Source organism: Telopea speciosissima, chromosome 5, assembly GCF_018873765.1.
Source record: "Telopea speciosissima isolate NSW1024214 ecotype Mountain lineage chromosome 5, Tspe_v1, whole genome shotgun sequence".
NCBI classification, from domain to species: domain Eukaryota; kingdom Viridiplantae; phylum Streptophyta; class Magnoliopsida; order Proteales; family Proteaceae; genus Telopea; species Telopea speciosissima.
Window position 1 is genome coordinate 23,712,501 of NC_057920.1, and position 25,810 is coordinate 23,738,310.

Consider the following 25,810-nt stretch of genomic DNA (forward strand, 5'->3'; position numbering starts at 1 on the left):
TCCCTCTTCTGGGAAAGACATTGTTCGTGTGGCTAATGGTTCCCTTTCTCCTATATCTGGAAAGGGTTCCATTCGCTGCTCTCCTACCCTTACATTATCTTCTATTTTGCATGTTCCCTCTTTCTCTACTAATCTTCTTTCAATTAGTAGTCTTACCAAAGATTTATATTGCAAAATAACCTTTTTTCCTTCTCATTGTGTCATATAGGATTTGGTGAAAGGGACGACGAATGGGGGTGGTAAGGTACAAATTTAAATTGCAAAATAACCTTTTTTCCTTCTCACTGTGTCATACATTATCTTTTGTTTTGCATGTTCTCTCTTTCTCTACTAATCTTCTTTCAATTAGTAGTCTTACCAAAGATTTAAATTGCCAAATAACCTTTTTTCCTTCTCACTGTGTCATACAAGATCTAGTACTTCGATCCATACTGAGGAGACTTGTCGGGCTGCTATGTTGCATACTTCCACTGTTGATAGATCTACTTTACAAGCTGGTTCCAGCCCTACTCCCATTCGCATACCTGATGGCAATGCAGCCTCCAAGGAGCCTGTAAAGTGTAAACACTGCAACAAATCCTATCACACTAAGGCTACTTGTTGGAAATTACATGGGAAACCTGCTGACTTTGAGGCGAAACGTGGTCGTGGGAAGTCCAAGTCCAAGGCTAATCACACTGAAACTACTATTGCTGCCCCTTCTACAAACATTGGTCTCACTCCGGATGAACTTCTAACCTTCCGTCGCATGTTAAAGGCCTCTCCGGCTTCACCTGCTTCGGCATCTGCACCTATTGCCCCTTCTGGTTCTCACTTTGCTTTAGGTATTCCAGTCAGTAGACATTGTGCATCGGCTGTCTCCAGTTCCTGGATTATAGACTCCGGTGCTACTGACCACATGACTGGTTCCTCCCATATTTTTCATCAGTATTCTCCCTCTTCCGAGAAAGACATTGTTCGTGTGGCAAATGATTTCCTTTCTCCTACATCTGGAAAGGGTTCCATTCGCTGCTTTCCTACCCTAACATTATCTTCTGTTTTGCATGTTCCCTCTTTCTCTACTAATCTTCTTTTATTTAGTAGTCTTACTAAAGATTTAAATTGTAAAATAACCCTTTTTCCTTCTCACTGTGTCATACAGGATCTGGTGAAAGGGATGACCATTGGGGGTGGTAAGGTACAAGGTGGTCTCTACTTACTTGACACGGGTCAGACTTCTTTTCCTCCAGCTTCATCTACAGCTCATCAGTTACACTCAGCCTCGTCTCCTGATCTCCACCTATGGCATTGTCGGCTCAGCCATCCTCCTCTTCGAACTCTAGCTTTTTTTTTTTTTTTATTTCCTCTATTAGTCAAAGATTGTAAAACGGACGAGTTTTTATGTGAGGCTTGTGTTTTAGCCAAACAGACTCGTTCCAGTTTTTCCCCTTTGAATAAAAGAAGTGTTTCCCCTTTTGCTTTAGTTCATACTGATGTGTGGGATCCTGCCTGTCGTACATCTATTTCTGGTCATTGATGGTTTGTTACTTTTATTAACTGTCATACTCATACCACCTGGGTATACATGATGCAGCACAAGAGTGAAGTTTTTCGATGTTTTCAGCTCTTTCATCGTATGGTTCAGACCCAATTCAATGCAACTCTAAAAATTCTGCGTAGTGACAATGGCAGAGAATACATAGGGTCTGTTCCAAACATAATTGGCTGATAATGGGATACTTCATCAGACCAGCTGTGTCGATACTCCTACTCAGAATGGAGTGGCTGAAAGAAAAAATCGTCATCTCTTCATCAGTTCCATTCTTGGTCTCATTTGATGGTCTTGTTTGTTTCTGGCTTTCTTATTCTTCTAAACTACATCATCATATACTCAGGATATATATATATATATATATTTGGTGAATAAAAAATGTATTACCAAAGAAAGCCCGAGCTGGCAAGAAAGAAGAACAAGGGAGAGCTGGGGGGGGGGGGGGAGAAGCTACAAGCCCTCTAGGGAGGGGGCTACAAAATGGTACAATCAAGGTCCCAGGCTCTAACAATATGCCTATTCTTGGGAGAATCAATCAAGGATTTATGGGGGAGAAAGCTCAGCTTCGTAGAAACATCAAAAGAGATGGACTTCCAAATCAAGTCGAAAGATCTAGAGTTGGCAGACCATCTTCGAAGGTTTCTCTCCATCCAGATATGGTAAAGCGAAGCTCCAAAGACTAGCTTCCCAATGGCGTCGCAAATAGAGTCTCCTGGGAAAGACTTGAGCATCCAGAGCTACTCTCAATTAAAGGGTAAGGGACGCCTGCTGCGGGGCCAAATGAACAAAAGGGCCTTTTTCCAGATGGTTTGGGAGAAGGGGCAAGCAAAGAAAAGGTGTTCAATGTCTTCAAAACCAGACCAGCAAAGGGCGCAAGAGGGGTTGGCAGGGATCCGACGGTGGATGAGAAAGGTTTGGGTGGGAAGGAAATGGTTGAGGGTTCGCCAGACAAGGAAACTATGACGAGGGATGTGACCTTTGAACCAAACTAGGCTGTGCCAGGGAACAGGAGGCGGACAAAATTCCAAGCAGAGCTGAAGCTAAAGAGGCCAGTAGAGGAGGGGAGCCAAGTGATTTTGTCACCATTGGATGGGGAGGGGGGGGGGGAAGGGGGGGGAGGGAAGGCCAGATCATGGAGAGGATGGGGATGGGGGGGGGGAAGGAGGGGACCAAGAGCCAAGGGAGATGATGGAAGAAAGGAGCGCATCCGTAGGGATGCCGGAGGAGTAGATAGCTCTGGGGCCAAAATGGTTGAAGAGAACTCCAAGGGGGTGCCAAGGATCAAGCCAAATGGAGGTAGAGGAGCCATCAGCAATGGAGAAGGAGATGGCTCGCAGGGCAATGTGGCGCAGATGGAGAATCTTGCGCCAGATGTAGGAGGAATCGGGGTGGATGGGGACGGTCTAGATGGAGTTATTTTTTAAGAGGTGGGAGTAGACCCATTGGACCCAAATAGAATCATGCTTGGAAGATATTTTCCAGATTAGCTTAAGGATACCTGCAGTGTTGGAGTCTTGGATGCGCCTAATCCCCAGACCTCCCTCTGCTTTGGGGAGGCAGATAGATTTCCAACTGATAGGGTGAAGGAATTTGGAAGTTTCCTTTCCCTTCCAGAGGAACGCGCAAAAGAGTCTTTCCATAGCTAAGGAGGTAGCTTTTGGAATGGCAAAAACTCTGCACCAATAGATGTAAGAGGATTGGAGGACCGATTTGATGCATCCAAGTCTGCCCGCAAAGGAGAGGAGCTTGGCTTTCCAAAGTTGGAGACCCTTGCGGATTTAGTCAAGCATGGGGGTGCAGTGATGGCTGGAGAGCCTGGCAGGGATGAGAGGGAGGCCAAGGTATTTGACTGGAAGAGTGCCAAGGGAGAAGCTAGTTAAATGGAGCAGATTGGCTTTAGCATCATCAGGGATCCCCGAAAGGAAGAGTTTGGATTTGAGGAGGTTGATACGAAGCCCAAAAAGGCGTTCGAAGAGGTGAAGGGAGGGCATGATGTTGGAGATAGAGGAAGGGGAGGCTTTGGAGAAGATCATGAGGTCATCAGCAAAGGCTAGATGGGTGAGGTTGATGTGCTTACACTTGGGAAGAGGGGAGATAAGATGAAGGTCTGTGCTAGCTTGGAGGCTCCTAGAGAGGACTTCAAGGGCCAGGGAGAAGAGGAAAGGGGAAAGGGGGCAGCCTTGACGGATACCATCTTTCGCGTGGAAGAACCCTGCGGGGGAACCGTTGATGATAACCGAGAAGGCAGGGGAGGAGATGCAAGCAAGAATCCACCTAATGAAAGGCGGAGGGAAGCCCATCAAAGACATCACGTCAGCAATAAAGTCCCACCGAAGGGAGTTGAAAGCTTTGTGAAGGTCTATCTTCATCAGGCTGGCAGGACAATGGGATTTCCTGTCTAAACCTCTAATGATTTTAGAGCAGAGGATGATGTTGTCAGCAATGCTACTACCAGAGATGAAGGCAGACTGGTTTGGGCTCACTAAGGAGGGGATGACTAGCTGGATCCTATTGGCCAGGATCTTTGCAATGAACTTGTAAAGGAGGTTGCAAAGGGAGATAGGCCTGAAGTCAGAGAGGGAGGATGCACCATCTTTTTTAGGGATGAGGTAGAGGAAAGTCTGATTGATCTGAGCCAGTTGGTTGGGGTTGAAGAAGAAACTGCAAATAGCAGTGATGAGCTCAGCTTTAATGTGATCCCAGCAGCTCAGGAAGAATGACATTGGAGATCTCCTCGTTCGAGGGAATGGTGAGAAGGGAGCTAGCGAGAGAGGGAGGGACAAATTTGTTTATGAGATCAGGGGGGATGGGGGAAGAAGGGGGGAGGGAGGGATTGAAGAGGGAGGAGAAGGAGGAAACTGCCTCAGACTTGATGTTGGAGATAGAGGAGAGGTAGGAGCCATCGGAAGCAATGAGCAAGGTGATGGAGTTGGAGCTGAGCCTGGCTTTGAGAGAGCGGTGAAAAAACGCCGAGTTGGTGTCGCCCAGCTCCAGCCAGCAGATGCGGGATTTTTGGCAGAGGAAGTTTTCCTCTTGAGAGGAAAGGGAGGCAAGGGAGTCACAGAGCTTTTTCTCTTCCTCGGCCAAGAGAGGATTGAGGGGGTCAGCTTGGAGGCGAGATTGGATGCAGGAGAGCTCAGTTCGGCAATCAGAAACACGGGAATTTATGTTGCCAAAGGTGGAGGAGTTCCAAGCTTTGAGGGCCGCTTTGGTGAGGCAGAATTTTTTGGCAAAGGAAATGAGAGGGAGGGAGGGAGAGAAGGCAGGAGAGCTCCAAGCTTTGAGGATGGTAGGGAGGTAGATGGGGTGGGAGGTCCACATATCAAAGAATTTGAAAGGTTTTGGACCAAAGGAGGAGTATTGAAGGATGTGGAGGATGCATGGGCAGTGGTCAAAAAGGCCTTACAGGGGAAAAGAAGCATTGGAGTGGGGGAAAGAAGAAAGCCAGGCTCCATTGATAAGGAGCCGGTCAAGCTTACAGGCAATCCGGTCAGGGCCTACACGGCGATTGTGCCAAGTAAGAGGGGATCCGGACCAATGCAGGTCATCAATACCCACTTCCTCAATGCAATCATTCAAAGCTGAGACGACAAGAGGGTTAAGGGGACGGCCTCAATTTTTTTCATGTTGGAATCTGACAACATTAAAGTCCCCCCCCAACCCCCCAAGGGCAGGATCCTACCCTAGAGTTGAGGAGGAGAAGATCATCCCAAAGAGGGGAGCGATCAACCGCCTTGTTGAAAGCATAGACAATAGAAAGGAAGGAGGGGGGGGGGGAGTTCGGGAGGGAGATGGAAAGGTGGAGGAGTTGGGGGGAGGAGTGGGAGATGGAGAAATGGATCTTGGGAGGGTCCCACAGGAGCCAGATGCGACCGTTGGGAGAATGGTCATAGTTAGAGAGGAAGGACCAAGAAGGGCCGATTGCAGCCGCAATGCAGGGGGCATTCTCGAAGAGAACCCGGGTTTCAAGGAGAGCACAGAAAGAGGAGTTGGAAGATTTAATGAGGTTCTTAATTTCATGGTGCTTAGCCAAGGAATTAAGGCCCCGGACATTCCAAATGAAACCAGAAGACATGGGGAACTAAAGAGGGGGGGGCAGCGAGATCGGGCACTACGGTATCTCTTGCTGAAATACGTGAGGGTGGGGCGGTGGCGGGCAATACGCGTAGCAGCAAGAGGGCAAGGGGCCCTAGAGGAGGGAACAAGAGGGGAGGGGATGTGGATCTGGCCAGATCAGAGAGGGGGGGGGGGGGGGGGAGGGGGAGGGGTGGTTGCCAAGGACCGAGGAGGGAGTGGAGAGGGCAGTCAAGTGTGGGGATGCACTGCTGGGCTGATTGGTTGGGGAACGGGTTAGAGAGATGGTTCAAAGGTCGGGTATCAAGCAGGGTATTGGGTCGGGTTGAAGGAATAGCCTGGTTAATGGGTTGGAGAGGGGTGATGGGACAAGGGGGATTAGCGTTAAGTGGCAAAACGCGGATATGGGCATTTAGGAGGTAGGAAGGGGGGGTAAAATGGGTAGATTGTAGGTGAAGTAAGATGGAAGGATTTTAGAGGGTGGTGGGGCCAGGGATTGAGGTGTGGAAGAGGGAAAAGGGGAAAAGGTGGGGGCACGTGGTGAGAGGGGGAGGCTGGAAGAGGGGAGGGGGTTGTTGGGAAGCGACAAAATGTCGCAAGGGACAAAAGGAGGGGGATTTAAAAAATGGGGGGGGGGGAGGGTTTCGTTCACGTTGTCCAAAAGCAGGGACAAACCTCTGTCGAGAGAGAGGCTCCTGGAGGTAGAGTTCGAGTCGCGGGAGGCGAAAGCTGCAACCTCGCCAGGGGAGGCCAGAGGGGGCAGAGCCCAAAACCTTGATAGCGTAGAGCTCAGAGTGGTTCTGGCAGGCACTTCAGGGTCTTCAACAGTCGAAGGAGCCAAAAGGGTGCAAGCAGTGCTGTGAGACATCGAATCAGATGCCAGGTCCATCGTCTGGAGGGGACCAAAGTGATTAAACGAGGAAGAGGGCTCCATCCGAGATGGGCCGAGAATCGAAGCAGAAGTTTGACTAGCTGACTTGGGCAGACTGGCAGGGCCGATGCAGGAAGATGAAGTCGTCGCAGGTGCAGGAAACGAGGAGGCTTCCTTGCGCGCAGGCGAAGAAGAGCTCAACTGTGGACGGCGACGATTCCGGTGGCGGCGAGATTTCAGTCGACCCCTGCTGAGAGATCTAGAGGAACCAGAGGCCAGCGGGGGGAGCAGGTGAGAATTTGAAGGGGGTGCTAGTGTGCTTGACGCAACCGGAGTTGCTGAGATGCCCATCGAAGCCTGAGGAGGCGAAGAGGGACAGGTTGCAAATGGAGCCAAAGTCAGGGGCAGTTCAGCAGGGGAAACTGATTGATCAGCAAGATCTTCAAGGCAAGCCTTAGGCAGAGGATTCTTTCCAGAGCAGCTCTTGGAGTGGTGACCAAAGACATGGCAGTGGATACAATGAGGAGGAAGCCAGTCATATTTGATGGGCTGTTCGAAGCTAAAACCGTCATCTTCAACAATGGAGATGGAGGATGGTGGAGGGTGATCTGCCGAGACGTCGATACAGAGCTGAGCGTAGGATAACCTGTCCATCTTGAGAGTACGCACGCCATTGTAGAGAGGATGGCCCACAACTGAGCCAATTCGACTGAGGCATTCCTGGCTCCAGTAGTGGAAAGGAAGACCGGGGAGGGAGATCCACAAGGGAATGGTGTTGTGGTCGACCTTGTGAAGGAGGATGTAGGGGTTCCATTGCTTGAGAAAGATGGGTTTGTTGCCAACAAGCCAAGGAGCGCCATTGAGAGCACGAGCCAAGGAGTCATCAGAGAAGAACTTGAAAATGAAGACTCCACTGTCCAGAAGGAAAATGTCCAGGGAGCCCTCCGCTCTCCACTGCTTGGAGAGGGAAGACCTTACGGTGTTAAAGGAGAGCCTGCTGCCGAGAAAGTAACCGATGAGGCAAGATTGCCACTTAGAAATCTCCGGGGATAGAAATTCATTGGGGCAGAGAGCATAGGTGTTACCATTATCAGAAGAGGGTTTGACAAAGTGAAGGGCAAGACCAGAGCAAGGGGGGTGGAAGGAGGGCTGGAAAGCAGTGAGGCCCAAGATTTTCAGCCGGCAGGGGTGGTGGAGGCAGCGACAACTGTAGGGGGTGAGAAGGAGGGGGAAGGTGGAGTAGTGTGGGGGGGAGGGAGGGGTGATGGAGGAGGGTAGGTTGGTGGAGGGGATTGTGGCCGGAGAAGGTGGAGAGGAGTAGGAGGTGGAGGGAAGGGACGGGGGTGGCGGCAGGATCATGGCAGCATTGCAGATTGCATATTCGAGACCTGCTAATTCAAAATGATCTTTACTACTATGGTATTAATTCAGTGCTAATCCCAAACTAGTGAGACCAAGTGGAAAATCAGCTTGTGATGGGAACACAGGAAAAAAAGTACAAAACATTAGGCTAAATTTAAATAATTCAAAGAGGACTAGTTTAACTTAGGACATATTTTTATTTTGAGAAAAACTCTCCTTCAAATCATCCCAAACTCCTTTGGCTGTCGTAGAACATAACGTTAGCAGAAATATATGAATTCATACTATTCCATAACCAGACTAATGATGTATCACTCTCACACATCCTTCATCATAGTCTTTTCAATCAGTAGATGGATATGTTGAAGTTAAATACTTCAATTTGCCTTTGGCATTAATATAAACTTTCACAACATGTGGCTACAATAAATAATTAGATGTAGATTTAGCTAGATAGCAGTAATTTGGACATCAACAGAGTCCACAGAGAGTTTTGAATCATCCATTATAGCAAAACAGAGGCAGATTTGGCACCAAGATAGATCACAATAAGATCAATTCAAAGTAGATCAAAAGAAAAATGGAAGAGAACCACAACCGCAATACACAAACTAAAGAACTGAACTAGAACCAACTACAAGGCAGAAACCAGACCATAATCAAGAAATAACCTGATGTATCGGCAACCATAACCAGCCACAGAGAGAGGATAATTAGAATCCAGAACCAGATCATAATCAGATGCTGATCAAATAATAATATCACAAAACACAAGTATAAATCAGAATATAGGAGAAATACAATATCACTTGATCACGAACTCTGATCTCCTCATAACTCTGGTTGAGCATAGGCCTTGGACAACAGAACAAATCACCAAAATATCATGGAATTCCAATGGCAAGATTGAGTATCGTGGCCTGTTTAAAAAATAGAAGTTTAGGATCCTATAAGGTAGAAGCCAAGGAATCTCCCATCCAAAGGTCAGATGAAGACCAAATTCTGGTCAAGTGTTCCCCTTAGGGCAGTGAACAACTTCCAAAATATGAGGCACATCTGATGGCTAGATCTGCTACAACAGTTTCTCCTATAATAACCAGGAAAATACCCAAAACAGAGTATCGCAAAGCCTGACCTTGCAGGGAAAATTAGTGACAACCAGAACCTGATAATTCCTTTGATTCAAAAGTAAAACACATCAACCAGAGCGGCAGATCAACAGTAGAGAAGAGATCTTCTAGGGAAGACACCTACTGATAAAAAGATCTCTTCTTTTAGTACTTCACCGAGAACAAGTGGCAACAATTGCTGCACACCATATGTTTCGCATTAGGGACTCCCAAACCAGGGGGGGAAAAAACCGTTGGCAACTGGTTAATATTGCTCTGATACCATGTGACAAAATCAGAAAAGCACTAACCAGTACGGTAGTACCTTTGCAGGTCAAGAGAAGAAGAAGAAAAGAAAATAGGGGAAAAGAGAAGCTGATCGATTCAGGACGTTAAGATACCCGAACCAGAAGCAAAGGGATATATTTATAACATAAATATGATGGTTAATTACAATAAACCCCTCAGAGTATATGTAATTACTCATACACCCTTGAAAGAAGATAAATACTACTAGAAACACCAAATACCCACTGCAGAATAACTTTAACTGATCAGATATCAGTAGGATCATATCTGGTCCAGTAAAGATCCATCATGATTATACTGACTATATAGTACACATATTATATACATGTGATTTCTATATTATGTTATATGCAATATAATGTGATATATATGGAATTAATATAACAAGTGGGGTATTGTAGACAAAGATTTGTAATGAAGGATAAATAAGTAAGAAAACAGTAAAAATAGGGGATAAAAACAGGGTATTTTGAAACACAGACAATTTGATTGGATATTAGATTACCAGATCCTAATCCAAACATATAAACAGATATGGATACAGCATTAATTCTCATAACCATCGAATATTTAATCAGATTTTGGATATCCCGTTAAAAAAACGGCCTGAATACGGGTAAGGGTATATCCGCCTCTATCCGGCCTGTTTACAGCCCTATGATTTGGTAGATATAGTAATAATGATTCTACAAGAAGAGAGGCCTACTAGTGAATTTTTGTAGCGTTTTAGGTTTTGTGAATAAAATAAATTAAGAAATAAGTAAATACCTCACCTGCCAAAACAGAATCTCTTGCACAGAAGCAGAACTAGGAACACCCTCAGGCCACATTGGTATGAGAATATACACTGCAAATCTCTCTTTAACTTTAATTTTGCTAGCAATCTTTAGTGCCAACTCCATTGGGATTAAATTATTAGCACCTGATCATAAGAAGAAAGCATAACTTCAAACAATCTAAGAGGATTGGGGGGGGGGGGGGGGGAAGTGAAGTAAATAAAAATTACACAACTAAAATGATCGAAAGTTGATGTAGGGTGCAAACAAATCCACAAGAATCCACAAACAACAATAAAAACAAGAAGATAGAAAAGGAGAAACCCAGACCAAGAAGAAACAAGAATATGCTCCTGCATAAAAAAAATTCAAATATCACCAAGAAAGAATGAAGGCACAGCTTAATATTGATTTTTAGAATTCCAAAAGGGCATGATGATGTTTATGATTTTTAAAACCTAAATGGAGTACTTTATATTTGCATAAAACCATATAAACGTACAAATGCACTCTTGTTACAGCTTCATTGAAAGAGTAAAGAAGAAATGATCACAGAAGACAAGTCAGCAGGTATATAGCAAATGAAGTTTTGAACTGAATCAGCGAGTGTATTAACCATTTAATTGGGACTTCTAAGTCTGAGAAATTGATTCAGCAGCTGTGATAAACAGAGTGATATTAGATACACTGAGATACCTGACATCTGAAAGCAACCAGTGACACATTAAATGTTATCATTATAAAGATTCCGCGTTCCCACTAGTGCAAAATTATAATGAGGTCAGGTCAGCTATTGAAGTTGCATGGGAGTCTCACCATTGGATTATAGCAGCGTTCAGGTTTAAACACAAGCCACTTGCTTGAGTACTTGGGGCCACAATTAGCAGTTTTAACATTAATGTTGTACCTAATCTCCTTCATTTGATAAGTTTGAAAAAAAAGTTTGGGATTGTGGCTGCTGAAGAACCCTAATTAAAGAATTAAATCTAAAATTGGGGAAACAAAGAAGAGTTAGCGCATGATAGATTTAGCAGTCTTCTGATATTTAAACCAGAGGTCAGATACAGCTAATTTTCTGGTTGAGCAGGCCTATGACTGAGGTTAACCAGTCCCCAAAATATATCTGTTTCCTTCCACTGTTTTAGGGGTGGGATTGGAGTCTGCCAATCTAGGACAGAACAGGGGAGGCTACTGGGTGGGTATGGAATTGGGACTGTAACTAAGGGCTTGTTTGTTTGCCAGAAAAAAAGGGGTGGGACCCATCTGTAATGGGGTGAGGGAACAGGAAAGGATGGGAAAGTGATTTTTGTGGACCCCACATTAATAAGATAACCAATTCCCTCTCTTCCCCACAAAATCCTACCTAAAAGGGTGGGAAAATTTGATTGCCATGTCAGTAGACAATCCCCTTAATTTATGGAAAGTTGTCCCCTCATTTCTCCCATCCAGCAACCAAACAAACATGGGTTTTGGTGTTTTATGGAAAACTCACCTTTTTTTCCCACCATACTTCTTCTGCCAAACAAACGGGCCCTAAGGTTTTATGGTAGGGTTTGGAAGGAAATATCACTATAAAAGACCAATCAAAATTGCTATCCTGCAACTATTCTGCCATGTGGACAGATGATGTGTCCATGACTCAATTCTGACCGTTGGATAGAGAAGAAATGGTCTAGATTAGTAATTCAATCAAATATGCCCGTGTATTGGCATGCATCTCGTGTAAGTCCTATCCATAACTGTGCACTCTCCTAACTCTCTGAGCACGAACAGATGGTTTAGATAGGAAAAACCATGAAAATGGACGTCTCAGATCTGTCTTGTAACTTCCGAAACTGTTACAAACAGTTGCGACATCAAGAACTAGCCATAAACTGACTTGTGACTTCCGAAAACGTAACAAAAAGCTGTGACACCAATAACTACCTAATAAAAGATTGCCTTATTTTTATAAACTGAACAACTCCCTAACTTTCTATTTTTGAGCAAGACTCAGTTATAGACTTTCCTAAACTCTCAGACTTTTTTTTTTTGGATGAATGAAAATTTAAATTACGAAGAAAAAAGGGGGGGGGGGGGAATATACAAGCCCGAGGGCCAACAAGCCGATGCTAAAGATTAGCTAGGGCGAAGAACGGTGGTAGGGAGACCCCAGGAGACAACAATCAGCCTGTTCCTTGGAGTATCCAAGACACTACGCAGGGTGAGGGAATAAGCTTTAGATGAAACATCAAAGAAGATGGCCTTCCAAATCTTGTCAAAAGAGCGGGAGTTGGACGTCCATCTTCTAAGGTTACGTTCCATCCAAATGTGGGAAATAGTAGCACAAAAGGCAAGCTTGCCAATCCTGTCACAGATCGAATTACCCCCAAAAGTCATATCAATCCAGACCCATTCACGGGGAAGAGTGAGGGGCGTTCTCCTAGCGGGCCAGCAGTGACGAAGGACCCGATTCCAAATGGAGGCAGCAAAGGGGCAAGAGAAGAACAGATGGTCTGTATCTTTGTGCCCATTCCAACAAAGGCAGCAGCTGGTGGAGACTTGCATGTGGCGATGGATGAGAAAAGCTTGGGTGGGGAGGCAGTTAGCTAAGGCACGCCAAGCGGTGAAGCTCTGCCGAGGAATGTGCCCTTTAAACCAAACCACTTTGTGCCAAGGACATGGGGTCCCTCTTTGTCTAACCAAGTCCCAAGCCGAGCGGGAGCTGAAAGTACCTGAGGTGGAGGGGAGCCACAAGATGGTATCACCTCTTCCTCGGTGACCAGGGGGGAGGGAGCTCCACAGATCAGCGAGGGGCGGGGGGGAAGGGGGCGGGGACCACGAACCACTGGTGATAATGGAAGCCACTAGAGTAAACCTGTCCAGGCCGGAAGCAAATATGGTGCGGGGGTTGACAATGGAGGCAAGGACACCTGAAGGATGCCAGTTGTCGAGCCAAAGGTAAGTCTGGGACCCATCATCTATCCTGCAAGAAATAGCTCCCCTGACTATATGCCTCACTTGCAGCACTCTACGCCAAATCCAGGAAGAGTCGGGGGCAGATCTGACAGTCCAAATAGAGTCTCTACGAAGGGGTCTAGCATACACCCAAGAGGTCCAAATACTGGATTTGTTGGTGAGGAGCTTCCATAACAACTTGATAGAGCCTGCCAAATTGACATCTTTCATCCTTCTGAGCCCAAGGCCTCCTTCAAATTTGGGCAAGCAAATAGTAGACCAGCTATTGGGATGGAGGAATCTGGCTGAGTCCACACCTTTCCAGAGGAAAACACACATAATAGATTCGGCAGCCTTGATGGTGGCCTTGGGAAGACCAAAAACACAGCTCCAGTAGATGTAGCAAGACTGGAGAACCGATCTGATGAGCTCAAGGTGACCTGCATAGGATAGAAGTTTGGCTTTCCAGAGCTGAAGTTTCTTGCGGAGGAGGTCAAGTATAGGGTTACAATGATGGGCTGAAAGTCTGGCAGGAATAAGGGGCAGGCCAAGGTGGCGGACAGGTAAGGTGCCAAGGGTAAAGCCAGTGATGGCGGAGAGGGTCGCAATGGTGGTGTCGGGAACTCCGGCAAGGAAGATTTGGGATTTATGGTGGTTAATGCGGAGACCGGAAAGCCCCTGAAAAAGGTGAAGGGAGGACATTATGGACTCTAGGGAAAGGGGATTGGCCTTGGAGAATATCATGAGGTCATCAGCGAAGGCAAGATGGGTTAGGTTGGTGGGCTTGCATTTAGGGATGGGGGAGATGAGGAGGAGGATAGTTTTGGATTGGATACTGCGAGAAAGAACCTCAAGGGAGAGACAAAAAAGGAAGGGGGAGAGGGGGCAGCCCTGGCGGATGCCAACGGAGAAGGAGAAGTATCCAGCTGGGCTGCCATTGAGGAGAACGGAGAACCGGGGGGTAGAAATGCAGAAGAGGATCCAATTGACAAAGGTGGGGGGAAGGACATCTTGAGGAGGACTTGGGATGTAAAGTCCCAACGAATGGAGTCAAAGGCCTTAGGGATGTCGATCTTTAGGAGGGCTGAAGGCGAAATGGATTTCCGGTGGAAGCCTAGAACAATTTCCTGACAGAGGATGATGTTGTCCGAGATACTTCTTCCAGAGATAAAGGCGGACTGGTTGGGGCTAACAAGGGAGTCGATGACAAGTTGAAGGCGGTTGGCTAGGATTTTGGCAATGAACTTGTAGAGGAGGTTGCAGAGGGAGATGGGTCTGAAGTCCGTCATGGAGGAGGCTCCAAAGGATTTAGGAATGAGACAGAGAAAGGTATGGTTGATGTTGTGGATCTGGTGGGGGTTAAAGAAGAAACTCTTGATGGCGCAGGTAAGGTCCGAGCTGATGATGTCCCAACAAGTGGAGAAGAACCCTATACTGAACCCGTTAGGGCCTGGAGCTTTACTAGCCTTATGGGAGCGAATAGCTGAGACAATCTCGGAGTCAGAAGGGATGAAGCAGAGATAGCTGAAGAGGTTGGGAGGGACGAATTTATTGATGAGGCCATCCGGGATGGGGGAATGGGTGGACGGGGGAGGGCAAAAGATTCCCGTGAAGTAGGTCACAGCTTCAGATTTGATGGCATCGATAGAGGAGAGAACCGAGCCATTGGCGGAGGTAAGGGAGAGAATGGAGTTGGAGTTGACCCTAGCTTTGAGGGAACGGTGAAAGAAAGCAGAATTTGAGTCGCCGAGCTAGAGCCATTTAATCCGGGACTTTTGCTTAAGGAAGCTCTCTTCAAGAGAGAGAGAGGAGGCTAACTTAGAGGCAGCAAGGGATTCTTCCTCTGCAAGGGAGGAATTGAGAGGGTCAGACTGGAGAAGGTACTGAATGGAGGAGAGAGTGTCCCGACAGGAGGAGACACGGGAGGAGATATTTCCAAAGGTGGTAGAGTTCCAAGTTTTGAGAGCTGTTTTGACATTTTTAAGCTTCTTAGAGAAGGCAAGAAGAGGGGAGGAGAAGGACTGAACTGGGATTTCCCAAGCGGACTGAACAAGAGGAAGGAACCCGTCATGGGAGGACCACATGTCGAAGAATTTGAAGAGCTTGGGACCAAAGGAGAGATAGGGGAGAACAAAGAGGGAGATGGGGGAGTGGTCCGAGAGGCCTGGAAGGTCAAAGACAGCATGGGAAGAAGGAAGGGAAGAGAGCCATGTGTCATTGACGAGGACACGGTCAAGCTTACAAGCTACTCTGTCGAGCCCAGAGCGCTTGTTGTGCCAAGTAAGATCCGCACCCAACCCTCTAAGATCGTTAAGACCTGCATCCTCAAGACAAGAATTAAAGGCATCAACCGCTTGGTGGTCAATGGGGGAACCACCCATCTTTTCATGACTATATCTGAAGACATTGAAGTCGCCACCCATGCCCCACGGGGCGGAACCAACGGACAGAGATATGGCACGGATATCATCCCAAAGGGGGAGACGATCCAAGGGACGATTGAAAGCGTAGACCATGGTGAAAAAGAAGAGATGATTGTGAAGGTAATCAGAGATGCTGAGATGAAGGTGTTGGGGGGAGGCGTTAGAGACCAAGATGTGGAATTTGGAGGGATCCCAAAGCACCCAGATAAGACCGTTGGGAGAGTGGGAGTAGTTGGAGATGAAGGACCAAGAAGGGGCTAGCGAATGGGCAATGCGAGAGCAATTGGGTTAAAGAACCTTTGTCTCAAGGAGGCAGCAGAGGTTAGACTTTGAGGATATAATGCGGGCACGTATCTCCGCTTGTTTAGCGGGGGAGTTGAGGCCACGGACATTCCAAATGGTCCAAGGGATCATGAGCAAGGAGGGGGGCGGGGCAACCAACTAGTTGTGGAACTAACTCGAGAACCCGGGGGAACACTGCGGGGACGCAACCGATACTCACGCAAGGGGGGGAAACAAACAAGGGGGGAAGTGGGGGGAGGGAGGAAGCAAGGTGGGTAGAGGATCAGGGGTTGAAAGAGGATTAGCCGAAGGGCCAGGGCAAGGTTTGAATTGGTTCGGCCAGGGGTTGGGCGTAACGGTAGGGGGAGAAGGGGTTGGGAGAATGGGTTGGTGAGGGTGGGTTGAGATGACGGGTTGAGTTGAAAGGGTTGGGGTTGGGTTGGCGGGTAGATGGGTCGGGTGAGAGATGGGCAAAGCTTTAGTAGGGTTAAAAGGGGGAATGTGCAGGTTTAAAGGGGGGGGTGAGGACACGTGGAGAGGGTTTGGTGAAAAGGTGTTTCGTAGATGGAACAAAAGGGGTGTTGGTGTTAAAAGGTGAAAGGCTTGGGGTGGCAGGGGGTGAAGGCGAAAGTGGTTTGCCAAAAGGAGGAAGAAAGCAGGGCAAAGGTAGAAGAGGGGGAGCAGGGGGAGTCAGCAGATCGGGTTCGCGGTCAAGCAGGGCTCATAAGGAGCGATTGAGGTTGCGGGAGTCACCATCGTCGCCCGAGATCGAGAGACCGAGGGGCTGCGAATCTGTTGTGGTCAACCTCGAGGGTAGGTGGGCATCGGGGGACTCGCCTTGGGTAGGAACCTCGTCGAATCCGGTGATCTTCTCCGGCGCCGGTTCCTGTCTTTTTCCCGCCACGAGAAGGAAGCAAGGGACTGCAGCAGCAGACGAGCAGCTTCGCCAGGGCTTGGATCGAGGCCAGGGGCTTGGCGGCAAACATCGTCTTCCTTGAGGCTGCTTTCAAGCTTTCCAGCTGCATCGTCTCAGCAGCATCCTTCACGTCAACAGTGATCAAAGCTGCAACAGTGACATCAACAGAGTTGCAACGGTGGTCGTTGGAGGCGCAGGGGTTGCAGCCTTTTTTCGCCCTGGCAGCAGCCAAAGGGACAGCACCGATGCTCGAAGGAGGCGAAGGAGAAGGGGTGGCATGAGGCGTGCAATCGCTTTCGATGGATGACCGAAAGTCTTGCAGATCGAACAAGAGAGAGGTAACCATTCGTAGGACACCTTCTGGATGAAAGAGTGACCGTCTTCTTCTTGTATTGTAACGAACTCAGGAGGAGGCACATCTGCAGTAACTCCAACACAGATACGAGCGAAGGAGAGTCGGTCCATCTTCTTGGTTCGCTCATCGAGAGAAGAGAGGGTTTCCAATTGTTGATCCAACGATATCGAGACCGAGGCACACCAATAGTGGAGAGGAAGACCTAGCAAGTTTACCCAGATGGGGATTGACTTGAGATCGATTCTCGCGAGAGAGGAGTGGTGGTCCCATTGCCGGAGGAAGATCGGCTTCTTGCCAATCAGCCAAGGACCACCCTCCAAGGCTCTTGACTTATTGACGTCATCGGAGAACCTGAAGATGAAGATGCCGCTGGAGAGAAGGTAGGTGAAGATAGACCCTGCCGCGCGCCATTGCTTGAGCAGAGAGGCTTTAACTACATGGAAAGGTGGGCGGGCGCCAAGGAAATGCCCCACGAGACAGCTTTGCCATTTGGATATTTCATCATCGAGCAGGCCCATAGGACAGAATCCAATCTTGGAGTCATCGACGATGGAGGGAGGGACAAAGTGCAAGGAAATTCGGTCAATGGTAGTGGAGGAGGTGTTGGAGAGGAGGGAACTCCAGGTAGAGTGGTTCGGGTTGTTCTTGGCAAGGGTAGGCGTAGATGTCTGGGGTGAGTTAGAAGCAGTGGGTGAAGTTGAGGGGAGGGTATCAATGGGATGGGGATCAGGTGTAAGTTTGAGAGGTGGAGGAGAGCTTACGGAGGAGGAGGGGAGTACAGGGCATGCCGGGAGAGCAGCTGGCGGAGCTGCCGGAGGGGGGGAGGCATCGCCAGAGAATATGGTCACTTCATCCTCGCCGGAGGGGAACTGTCCCTATTGAATCGTAATAGAAAGACTCAATCTCAGATTCACTGTGGAACTTGTTTCCAAAAAATGTTTTTGTGCTTGACGAATCCTTCAAGGATTCCAACTTGTCCACACCTTGTATCTCATGACTTCAAGCAGTCGACAGCTGATAGAATCTTCAAGTTCTTCAAAAAAAAATTCTCAGACTTGAAGACTAAGAAAACATAAAATACAAACTCCTAGAAACTAACCTAGGATATCAAGAGTTACCAAAATATAAACTAAAACTAGTATCTCGTATAGAACTGACTACCCCATCATGTAGACTTATGGGACTGGCCTATTGCAACATAAACCCAAGAATAGTTATCCCATGATGCATATAACCCATAGGGAATTTGAGCCTAGGATTATTCAAGCTCAACAGATATCAGCCATTGCCTGCGTCATGAACATCAAAATATCACTCTTCCCAGTAGGTTTATGATGATCATGTCTTTCCATTTTACAGAAACTTTGTAGTCAGAATTTAAAATTGAGTTAAACAAAAAAATATTCAACGACCATTCGAATGGGCAACAGAGCTATTTACTGCCAGGACAACACGATTGTCGATCTGTATCAGCCACAAAACTGGATGTGGTCCAATAACCATGAAACAATCAGCGGGCCATCCGGTTTTGATGGTCAGATTATCAATAAACCATCAACTGCTGGTTGTTATTTTCTATTAAAGAAAAAGAGATGTCATATAGTTGAACTCTGGATGTTGGGTTCGTCGTGTGGGTTGCGTACTGTTTCACCGCAACCATGCTAGGTTTGATATATGAATAATGGCATTAGTGTCAGATTACTTCAGTCAAAATACTGAAATTACTGATACAGAAGAGCATTTGCATCAGGACTTGCACAATGGTACTAAGGAACTGTTGTAATATGGGTTCAAGGGTATTTTTGTCATAGAGGAATTTCAGTCCTTGTACCTATTCTAGAATGTTTCTCTATACTCATAATAAATAAAGTGGGGATGTGATCATAAAGTTACAAGCCATTATTCCTTTCTCAACAGGAACCTCCAATATTAGCAGCACATCCAGGAAAAAGATATTTGCAGTGAACGGAAAACCGTGTTCATTTTCAGTAGTTCTAATGATGTGATAAAACTTTCCTGCATAGCCTAATACATTATATAACTACGAATATTCCAAAACAAAAGCACAAAAAAAGAAAAAAGAAAAAAAAAATGAAAAGTATTAAATTTATATAAATAGCAAGAAGGAAATGACAAATGCAGGGCACTCCACGGAAACTGAAATTGATAACATTGAGAATAAACAGAAATTATGAACCTGATTTTTTCTAAAAGATTAGAAACAAAATAAACAATAACCATAAGAAAAAAAGAATTGTTTCTCTGAGAAATGAAAACGGTTTTGGACAAAGTACAGCAAGCAATTTATAAAGGAAGTTGCTTCCAACCTGCAGTTTTGTTAGATGGCCATGCATAGGATGATCCAAGAAAATATTGATTTTCAATATATATGAAGTGTTGGGCAGATCTAATTGCCTGGATGTATCCTGTTTGAATGCTCCTATCGATCTTCAAATTTTTTTCACAGACAAAGTTCTGCAGTAGAAAAAATATCATACAGTTTACCTCTATTACCTCATTAGAAAATGGGAAACTTGAAGGATTACCAAAACATATACAATTGTCAATACAGAAATCCTAGCCGAAAACCCTAAAAGCAAGCGATCTTACTGAATGTACAAATCAGGTTTTCCAATTAGTAATGGGATAATAGCAACAGATTGTGAGTTTTGCTAGGCCTAGCACAACATGCGCCTATTTTTGACCCACATGGAGGGGCAATTTGGCATATCTGAACCACTTGTTAGGTCAGGAATCCCAATGATTGGTCACATATCAAATTTGGTTGTCCAACTCAACCAAACGATCCACTTGTATTGGACTTTGCCCCATGCGTTTTTAATTGTTCATCTGTTTCTCTCATTAACAATTTAATCAAAATTTTGGCATCTTAGGACATCTTACATCCTGAATCTCTCCCTCCCATGTCCGACCACCCTGTGATGGTGCTGACACCACCCAAGGCCTCACTCTCCACCCCTCACCTCCCTGGAGAATCGCCCTCCGGGTCTTCTCTCTTTAACCAGACTAACCCATCACTTCGAGATGGTTTCCCCCTCCATTTCGTCCCCCCCCCCCCCCCACCATCATCTGCGGTTCCAAAGCCGCACATTACGAAGCTGATCTCCTTGTCCATGAAGCTAAGAAATGGGAAAATTGCCTTGTTGGACATTTTATGGGTGTTAGATATATGGGCCGAATACCGTGGGGGTATTCTGGACCTTTTCCCTTTGTTATTTTATTTGTTTCTTGTTTGTGGTTTAGTCCCACATTGCTCATGTAAATTATTTTATTGTTTCATTATGATTATAAATAAAGATGTGCTTGGGATGAATTAATCATCCAAGCCTTTCCCTAATTTTAAATCTCTCTACATGGTATCAGAGCAGATTTCGAATTAGGGACCACCCCTCTTCGAATTTCAGTTTTCTCTTCTCTCTCTCTCGATTTTCTCCTCTCCTCTCTCTTCTCCCTTGTTCTCCATTCTCACATAGGGCATCACTGATGAGGTGATCATTCGATCCAGTTGCTGCCCCCATTACCTCGTGAATGCTACATAATTCTGCTCAATAGGAACCAGCCATACCTGCCTGCGATATTTGGAGCTTCAGTTTTTTGGGGGATTGCTTCGACTCTTCTCTTTTGAAGACCACAACCTGCAGCAGGAATGTTTTTTTATTGGTTCTTATCCCACAGATCTGATCACAGATTTCAAGACCTCCTAAGATCGATTTTTCACAAAAACAGGGTTTTTTTCAAAACCCTGACAATTGTCGATCTAGGAGTTTGTGACTTCTATTTGTTCTGATTTTTTGACGGCTGGTTCTCCACTTATAAGGACACACTCGACTACAGTTTGAGCTTCAACAGTTCAGTTTTTTGGAAGACCTCCTTGAGATCGATTTCACCATCACAAGGTTTTTTCCAAAACCCTGACACCTATCGATCTTGGGGTTGCTGCTGCCTATTGGATCTGATTTTTTGCAGGTTTTTTTCCATCATATAGAGGGTCACTTGCCTTCAGTTTCGGCCAATTCCCTGCAGTTTTTTTGGCCTCTTATCTCCTTCATCGATTTCAGCACTTCAGGGTTTTTTCAAAACCCTGAAAATATCGATCTAGGGTTTCTACTTAGCTGCTGGTTCTGATATTTGGAGACTTCTTTTGGAATTATTGGGCTTCTCTGCTGCCAGTATGGGTGATTCTTCCAATTCTACAGCTACTTCGGATCAGCCACCTCATGATGGCCATAGCAAGACAGACTACCACAGTTTTTCACCCAATCCTATTAAACTTGATGGCTCAAATTACCTTCTATGGTCCAGATCTGCCTCCTTTGCCATTGCTGGCCGTGGTCTCACTAGCCATATTAATGGCACTAGTGTTATGCCCAATGAACAAGGGCCTGCTCAGGAAAGGTGGCTTGCGAATAATGGGGTTCTCATGTCTTACCTGATAGGCTCTATGACTTCAGATTTACAGCATAACTTTCTTCTTCTAGACACTTCCTCACAGATTTGGGTTGCTTACAAGAAACCTACGGGCAGCTTGGCAATGATGCCCAAGTATATGAACTTCGGAAGAAGGTCCTCCACACCACTCAGGGAGAACTTTCAGTTTCGAAATACTATGCTACTCTACGCAGTCTGTGGCAACAGTCGGACCACTTTTCTGACATTCACCCTACTACAGTTGCTGACATTGCTTCCTATAAGAAGCATGTGGACAAGATCAGGGTATATGATTTTTTGGCTGGCTTGAATGTGGAGTATGATCAGATTCGTGTTCAAGTGTTGGGCCATACACCTTTTCCCACACTTAAACAATCTTATGCATTGGTGTCCTCTGAGGAGAACCGTAGGGCTGCCATGTTGCACCCTCCTATTACTGACAGGTCAACTCTCAAGGCTGCTGCCCCGGCCCCTCCTGCACCTAGTGGCACTGCTTCTCATGGTGATTCTACTACAGAGACTGTTGTTTGTGAGCACTGTCACAAACCCTACCACACCAAAGAGAAGTGCTGGAAACTTCATGGGAAACCGGCTGATTTTGAAGCTAAAAGGGCTGCCAAGACAAAGATAAAGACAAAGACCAAGGCCCATCAGACTGAGACTGTTACTGCAGCCCCGGCTACTGACACTGGTCTATCCTAGGATGATCTACAGGCACTCCTACGTATGCTCAGGTCTTCCGTTGCTGCTGCCTCTACTACATCAGCTACTGCCAATTCTTCAGCTCCTTCAGGTTCACACTTTGCCCGGTCAGGTATTCCATTTGGAGGTCATTGTGCTTCTGTAGCTTCCCATCCTTGGATCATAGATTCTGGAGCTACAGATCATATGACCGGTTCCTCTGGTTTGTTTCACAGATATTCTCCCACCTCTGGGAAAGACAAGGTCAAGGTGGCTGATGGTTCCCTTTCTTCCAGATCTGGAAAAGGAATCATCAACTACACTTCCTCTCTTCCCTTGTCTTCTGTTTTGCACATTCCTAACTTTACTATTAACCTTCTTTCCATTAGTTAGGGGTGTCAACCGGTCGGGCTCGGTCGGGTTCGGTCGGGCTTAGCCGGGCTTCACCAATTTTTTAGGCTGCACCGTGTCCAACCGTTTAACCATTCGGGCTTGCATAGACTGGACATGGTACTATTTTATTTCGGTCGGTCGGTGTTCGATCTTTAATCGGGGCAGCCTTACGTGGCTTAAAGATGCTGAAGCTGTGTGGCAAGATTGCCCCAATAGGCAATAGCACTCGGCCCTTTAACAATTCGAAGGGGCTTTCAAGCTTTTTTAGGGAGAATTATCAGAGATAAACTAGGGTTTGTGCCTTTGTGGGTAAATACTTTAATATATCTTCTAACTTCTGTCAATAGATATCTTGTCGTTTCAAATTATTATTAATTAGTATTTTATAAATTGATATATATTAGTCAAATATACATTCACGTGTTCAGAGCCCATTAATATCTTAAGTCTTAACCATAAAAAGGTCATTTGCAACAGATTTTGGTCATGGAGTCAGGCTGACTGTCAGTCTCTTAGTATACACCGGGAACGATCGATTAATAACCGGTCGGTTCTCAAGCCAGGCATGTTAGCAAATCGGTCGTGTCGGTCTCGGTTTTTCATCGGTCGGTACCGGTCGGCTTTGCCGGTGCGGGTCTATAATTGACATCCCTACCATTAGTAGTATTACTCGTGATCTTAACTGCAAAGTCACTTTCTTTCCTTCTCATTGTGTGTTTCAGGATCTGGAACTAGGAAGACGATTGGATTGGGTAAAGTGCACGATGGGCTGTACCTGCTTGATGACGGTCGCTTGTCTCCACCACCATTGCCTTCTCTGCTACACCAGAACTCCATGGTCTCTTCTGAACTCTACCAGTGGCACTTTAGGTTAGGTCACCTCCCTTTAGGAATTTTAGCTCATTTATTTCCTAGTTTGGTCACCCTTCGTACTAAGGATGACTTTTTTTTGTGAGGCTTGTGTTCTGGCCAAACAGACATGTTCAAATTATCCAATTTCAAATAAAAGGAGTTCTTGTTTTCAATTAGTGCATTATGATGTTTGGGGCCCTAGTCGTAAAACATCTATTTCTGGTCATTGTTGGTTTGTCTCTTTCATTGATTGTCATTCTAGGAACACCTGGGTGTATCTTTTGCACACAAAAAATCAGGTTTTCTCATGTTTTCAGCATTTTCATAAAATGATCCAAACTCAATTCCAGGCTACTCTCAAAGTATTGAGAAGTGATAATGGAACAGAGTATACAGAATCAAAATTTCAAAAATATTTGGCTGATCATGGCATCCTTCATCAAACTAGTTGTGTTGATCCCCCTGCCCAGAATGGTGTGGCAGAAAGGAAAAATCGCCACTTGTTAGAGATGGCCAGGGCTTTGATGTTTGCGAGGAATGTCCCATCTCAATATTGGGGGGATGCGGTTCTCACTGCGGCCTATCTCATCAATAGGCTGCCTTCTCGGGTTCTTAACTCCTGTACCCCCTCTGATGTTTTAATGGGAAATTCCTCATTTATTATGCCTCCCAAGGTGTTTGGTTGTGTGTGTTATGCTAGAGATACCAGATCTCCAGGCAAACTTGAACCTCGGGGGCTCCGTTGTATTTTCTTGGGTTATTCTCCGACCCAGGAAGGTTATAAGTGTTACCATCCCCCTTCCCGTCGTACCATGGTTAGTATGGAGGTTATTTTCCATGAGTCCCTTTCTTATTATTCTTCGCCACCTCTTTAAGGGGAGAGTTCTAGTGAAGATGTGTCTTTTGAGATTCCTCTACTTGAGGTTCCTCAGGCTACTGTCCAGCCTTCTTTACCACCACCCACGGCTGCTGTCCAGCCTTCTTTACCACCCATGGCTGCTGCCCATCCTATTTTGGTTAATGCCCAACATCCTCTGGCTGTTCCTCCCTCACCTGATGGGAATCCTTTACAGAGGGAGACCATAGAAAATAGTGTTGTTAATGTTCCTATCCAGGGGGAGTTGACTCCAGTCCAGAGAACTATTGGTGAATTTCAGAAGAGAATTGACAACTCCAACATACTCACCTATACAAGGGGTAGATCCAACAAAGGGCAGCTGCAACCCACTTTAGCACCAGTACCCATCCAATTGCCGGCTCCAGACCCGGATCCTTCATCTCTTGGTAATCCCTCTTCTTCCGACCTACCTATTGCTCATCGCAAAGGTACTAGGACTTGCACTTTACATCCCATATCTCGTTTTGTTTCTTACAGCTCTCTTTCTCCTTCTTTTCGTGCTTTTGTATCTTCTCTTTCTTCTGTCTCTACTCCTAAAAATTGGCAGGAAGCATCTACAGATGGAAAGTGGAAGGTAGCAATGTTGGAAGATATGAGAGTACTATACAAAAATAATACGTGGGATCTTGTGGCTCTTCCTCCAGGGAAAAAACCAGTGGGATGTAAATGGGTCTTCATGGTCAAACAGAAGGCTGATGGTTCAGTGGATCGGTATAAGGCACGTCTGGTTGCAAAGGGGTTCACTCAGACTTATGGAGTTGACTATCAGGAGACCTTTGCACCAGTGGCAAAACTCAACACTATCAGGGTGTTATTATCTTATGCTGTAAATCTTGGGTGGGATCTTCAGCAGTTAGATGTAAAGAATGCCTTCCTCCATGGGGAGCTTGAGGAGGAGGTATATATGGACATTCCACCAGGCTTCTCTGATGACAGGACTAGGGGCAGGGTCTGTAAATTGAAACGTGCTCTTTATGGATTGAAGCAGTCACCTAGGGCCTGGTTTGGTAGATTTCATAAGGCTATGATTTCAGCAGGTTATAAGCAGAGCAATGCTGATCACACTTTGTTTATCAGATGAGTTGGTGACAAGGTTACTCTTCTCATAGTCTATGTGGATGATATTATGGTAACTGGTAATGATGGTGATACTATCAGGGATTTGAAGCTCCTCCTTGGCCGTGAGTTTGACGTTAAAGATCTTGGCCCTCTAAAATATTTTCAAGGGATAGAAGTTGCTCGATCTTCAAAGGACATCTTTCTTTCGCAAAGAAAATATGTCTTTGATCTATTGACTGAGACAGGGCTGCTGGGTTTTCATCCTTCAGATACTCCTATAGAAGCTACTACAAAACTTAGGGAGAAAGAGGGTGAGCCTGTTGACAAGGGTGGTTATCAGCGGTTAGTGGGCAAACTAATCTACCTTTTTCACACATGACCTGACATAGCAGTTGCTGTAAGTTTGGTGAGCTAGTTCATGCATGATCCCTATTCCTCTCATATGGAAGGGGTCCGTCGTATTTTGAGATATTTGAAGTCTGCTCCAGGAAAGGGAATACTTCTATCTCCCAATGGTCACCTTAAGATTGAAG

The 25,810-nt window shown here is 46.0% G+C and overlaps 1 protein-coding gene across 1 annotated transcript in view; it reads right to left on the minus strand.

The window, feature by feature from the left end:
- Positions 1-25,810, minus strand: part of LOC122662882 (phospholipase D delta-like) — an 85,750-nt gene that overhangs the window by 12,075 nt on the left and 47,865 nt on the right. The window contains exons 4-5 of the mRNA XM_043858589.1: positions 19,273-19,420; positions 10,030-10,178 (exon numbers count right to left, since the gene is read on the minus strand). Of these exons, the coding sequence (XP_043714524.1) occupies positions 10,030-10,178; positions 19,273-19,420 (297 nt within the window). The remainder of the gene's footprint in view (positions 1-10,029; positions 10,179-19,272; positions 19,421-25,810) is intronic.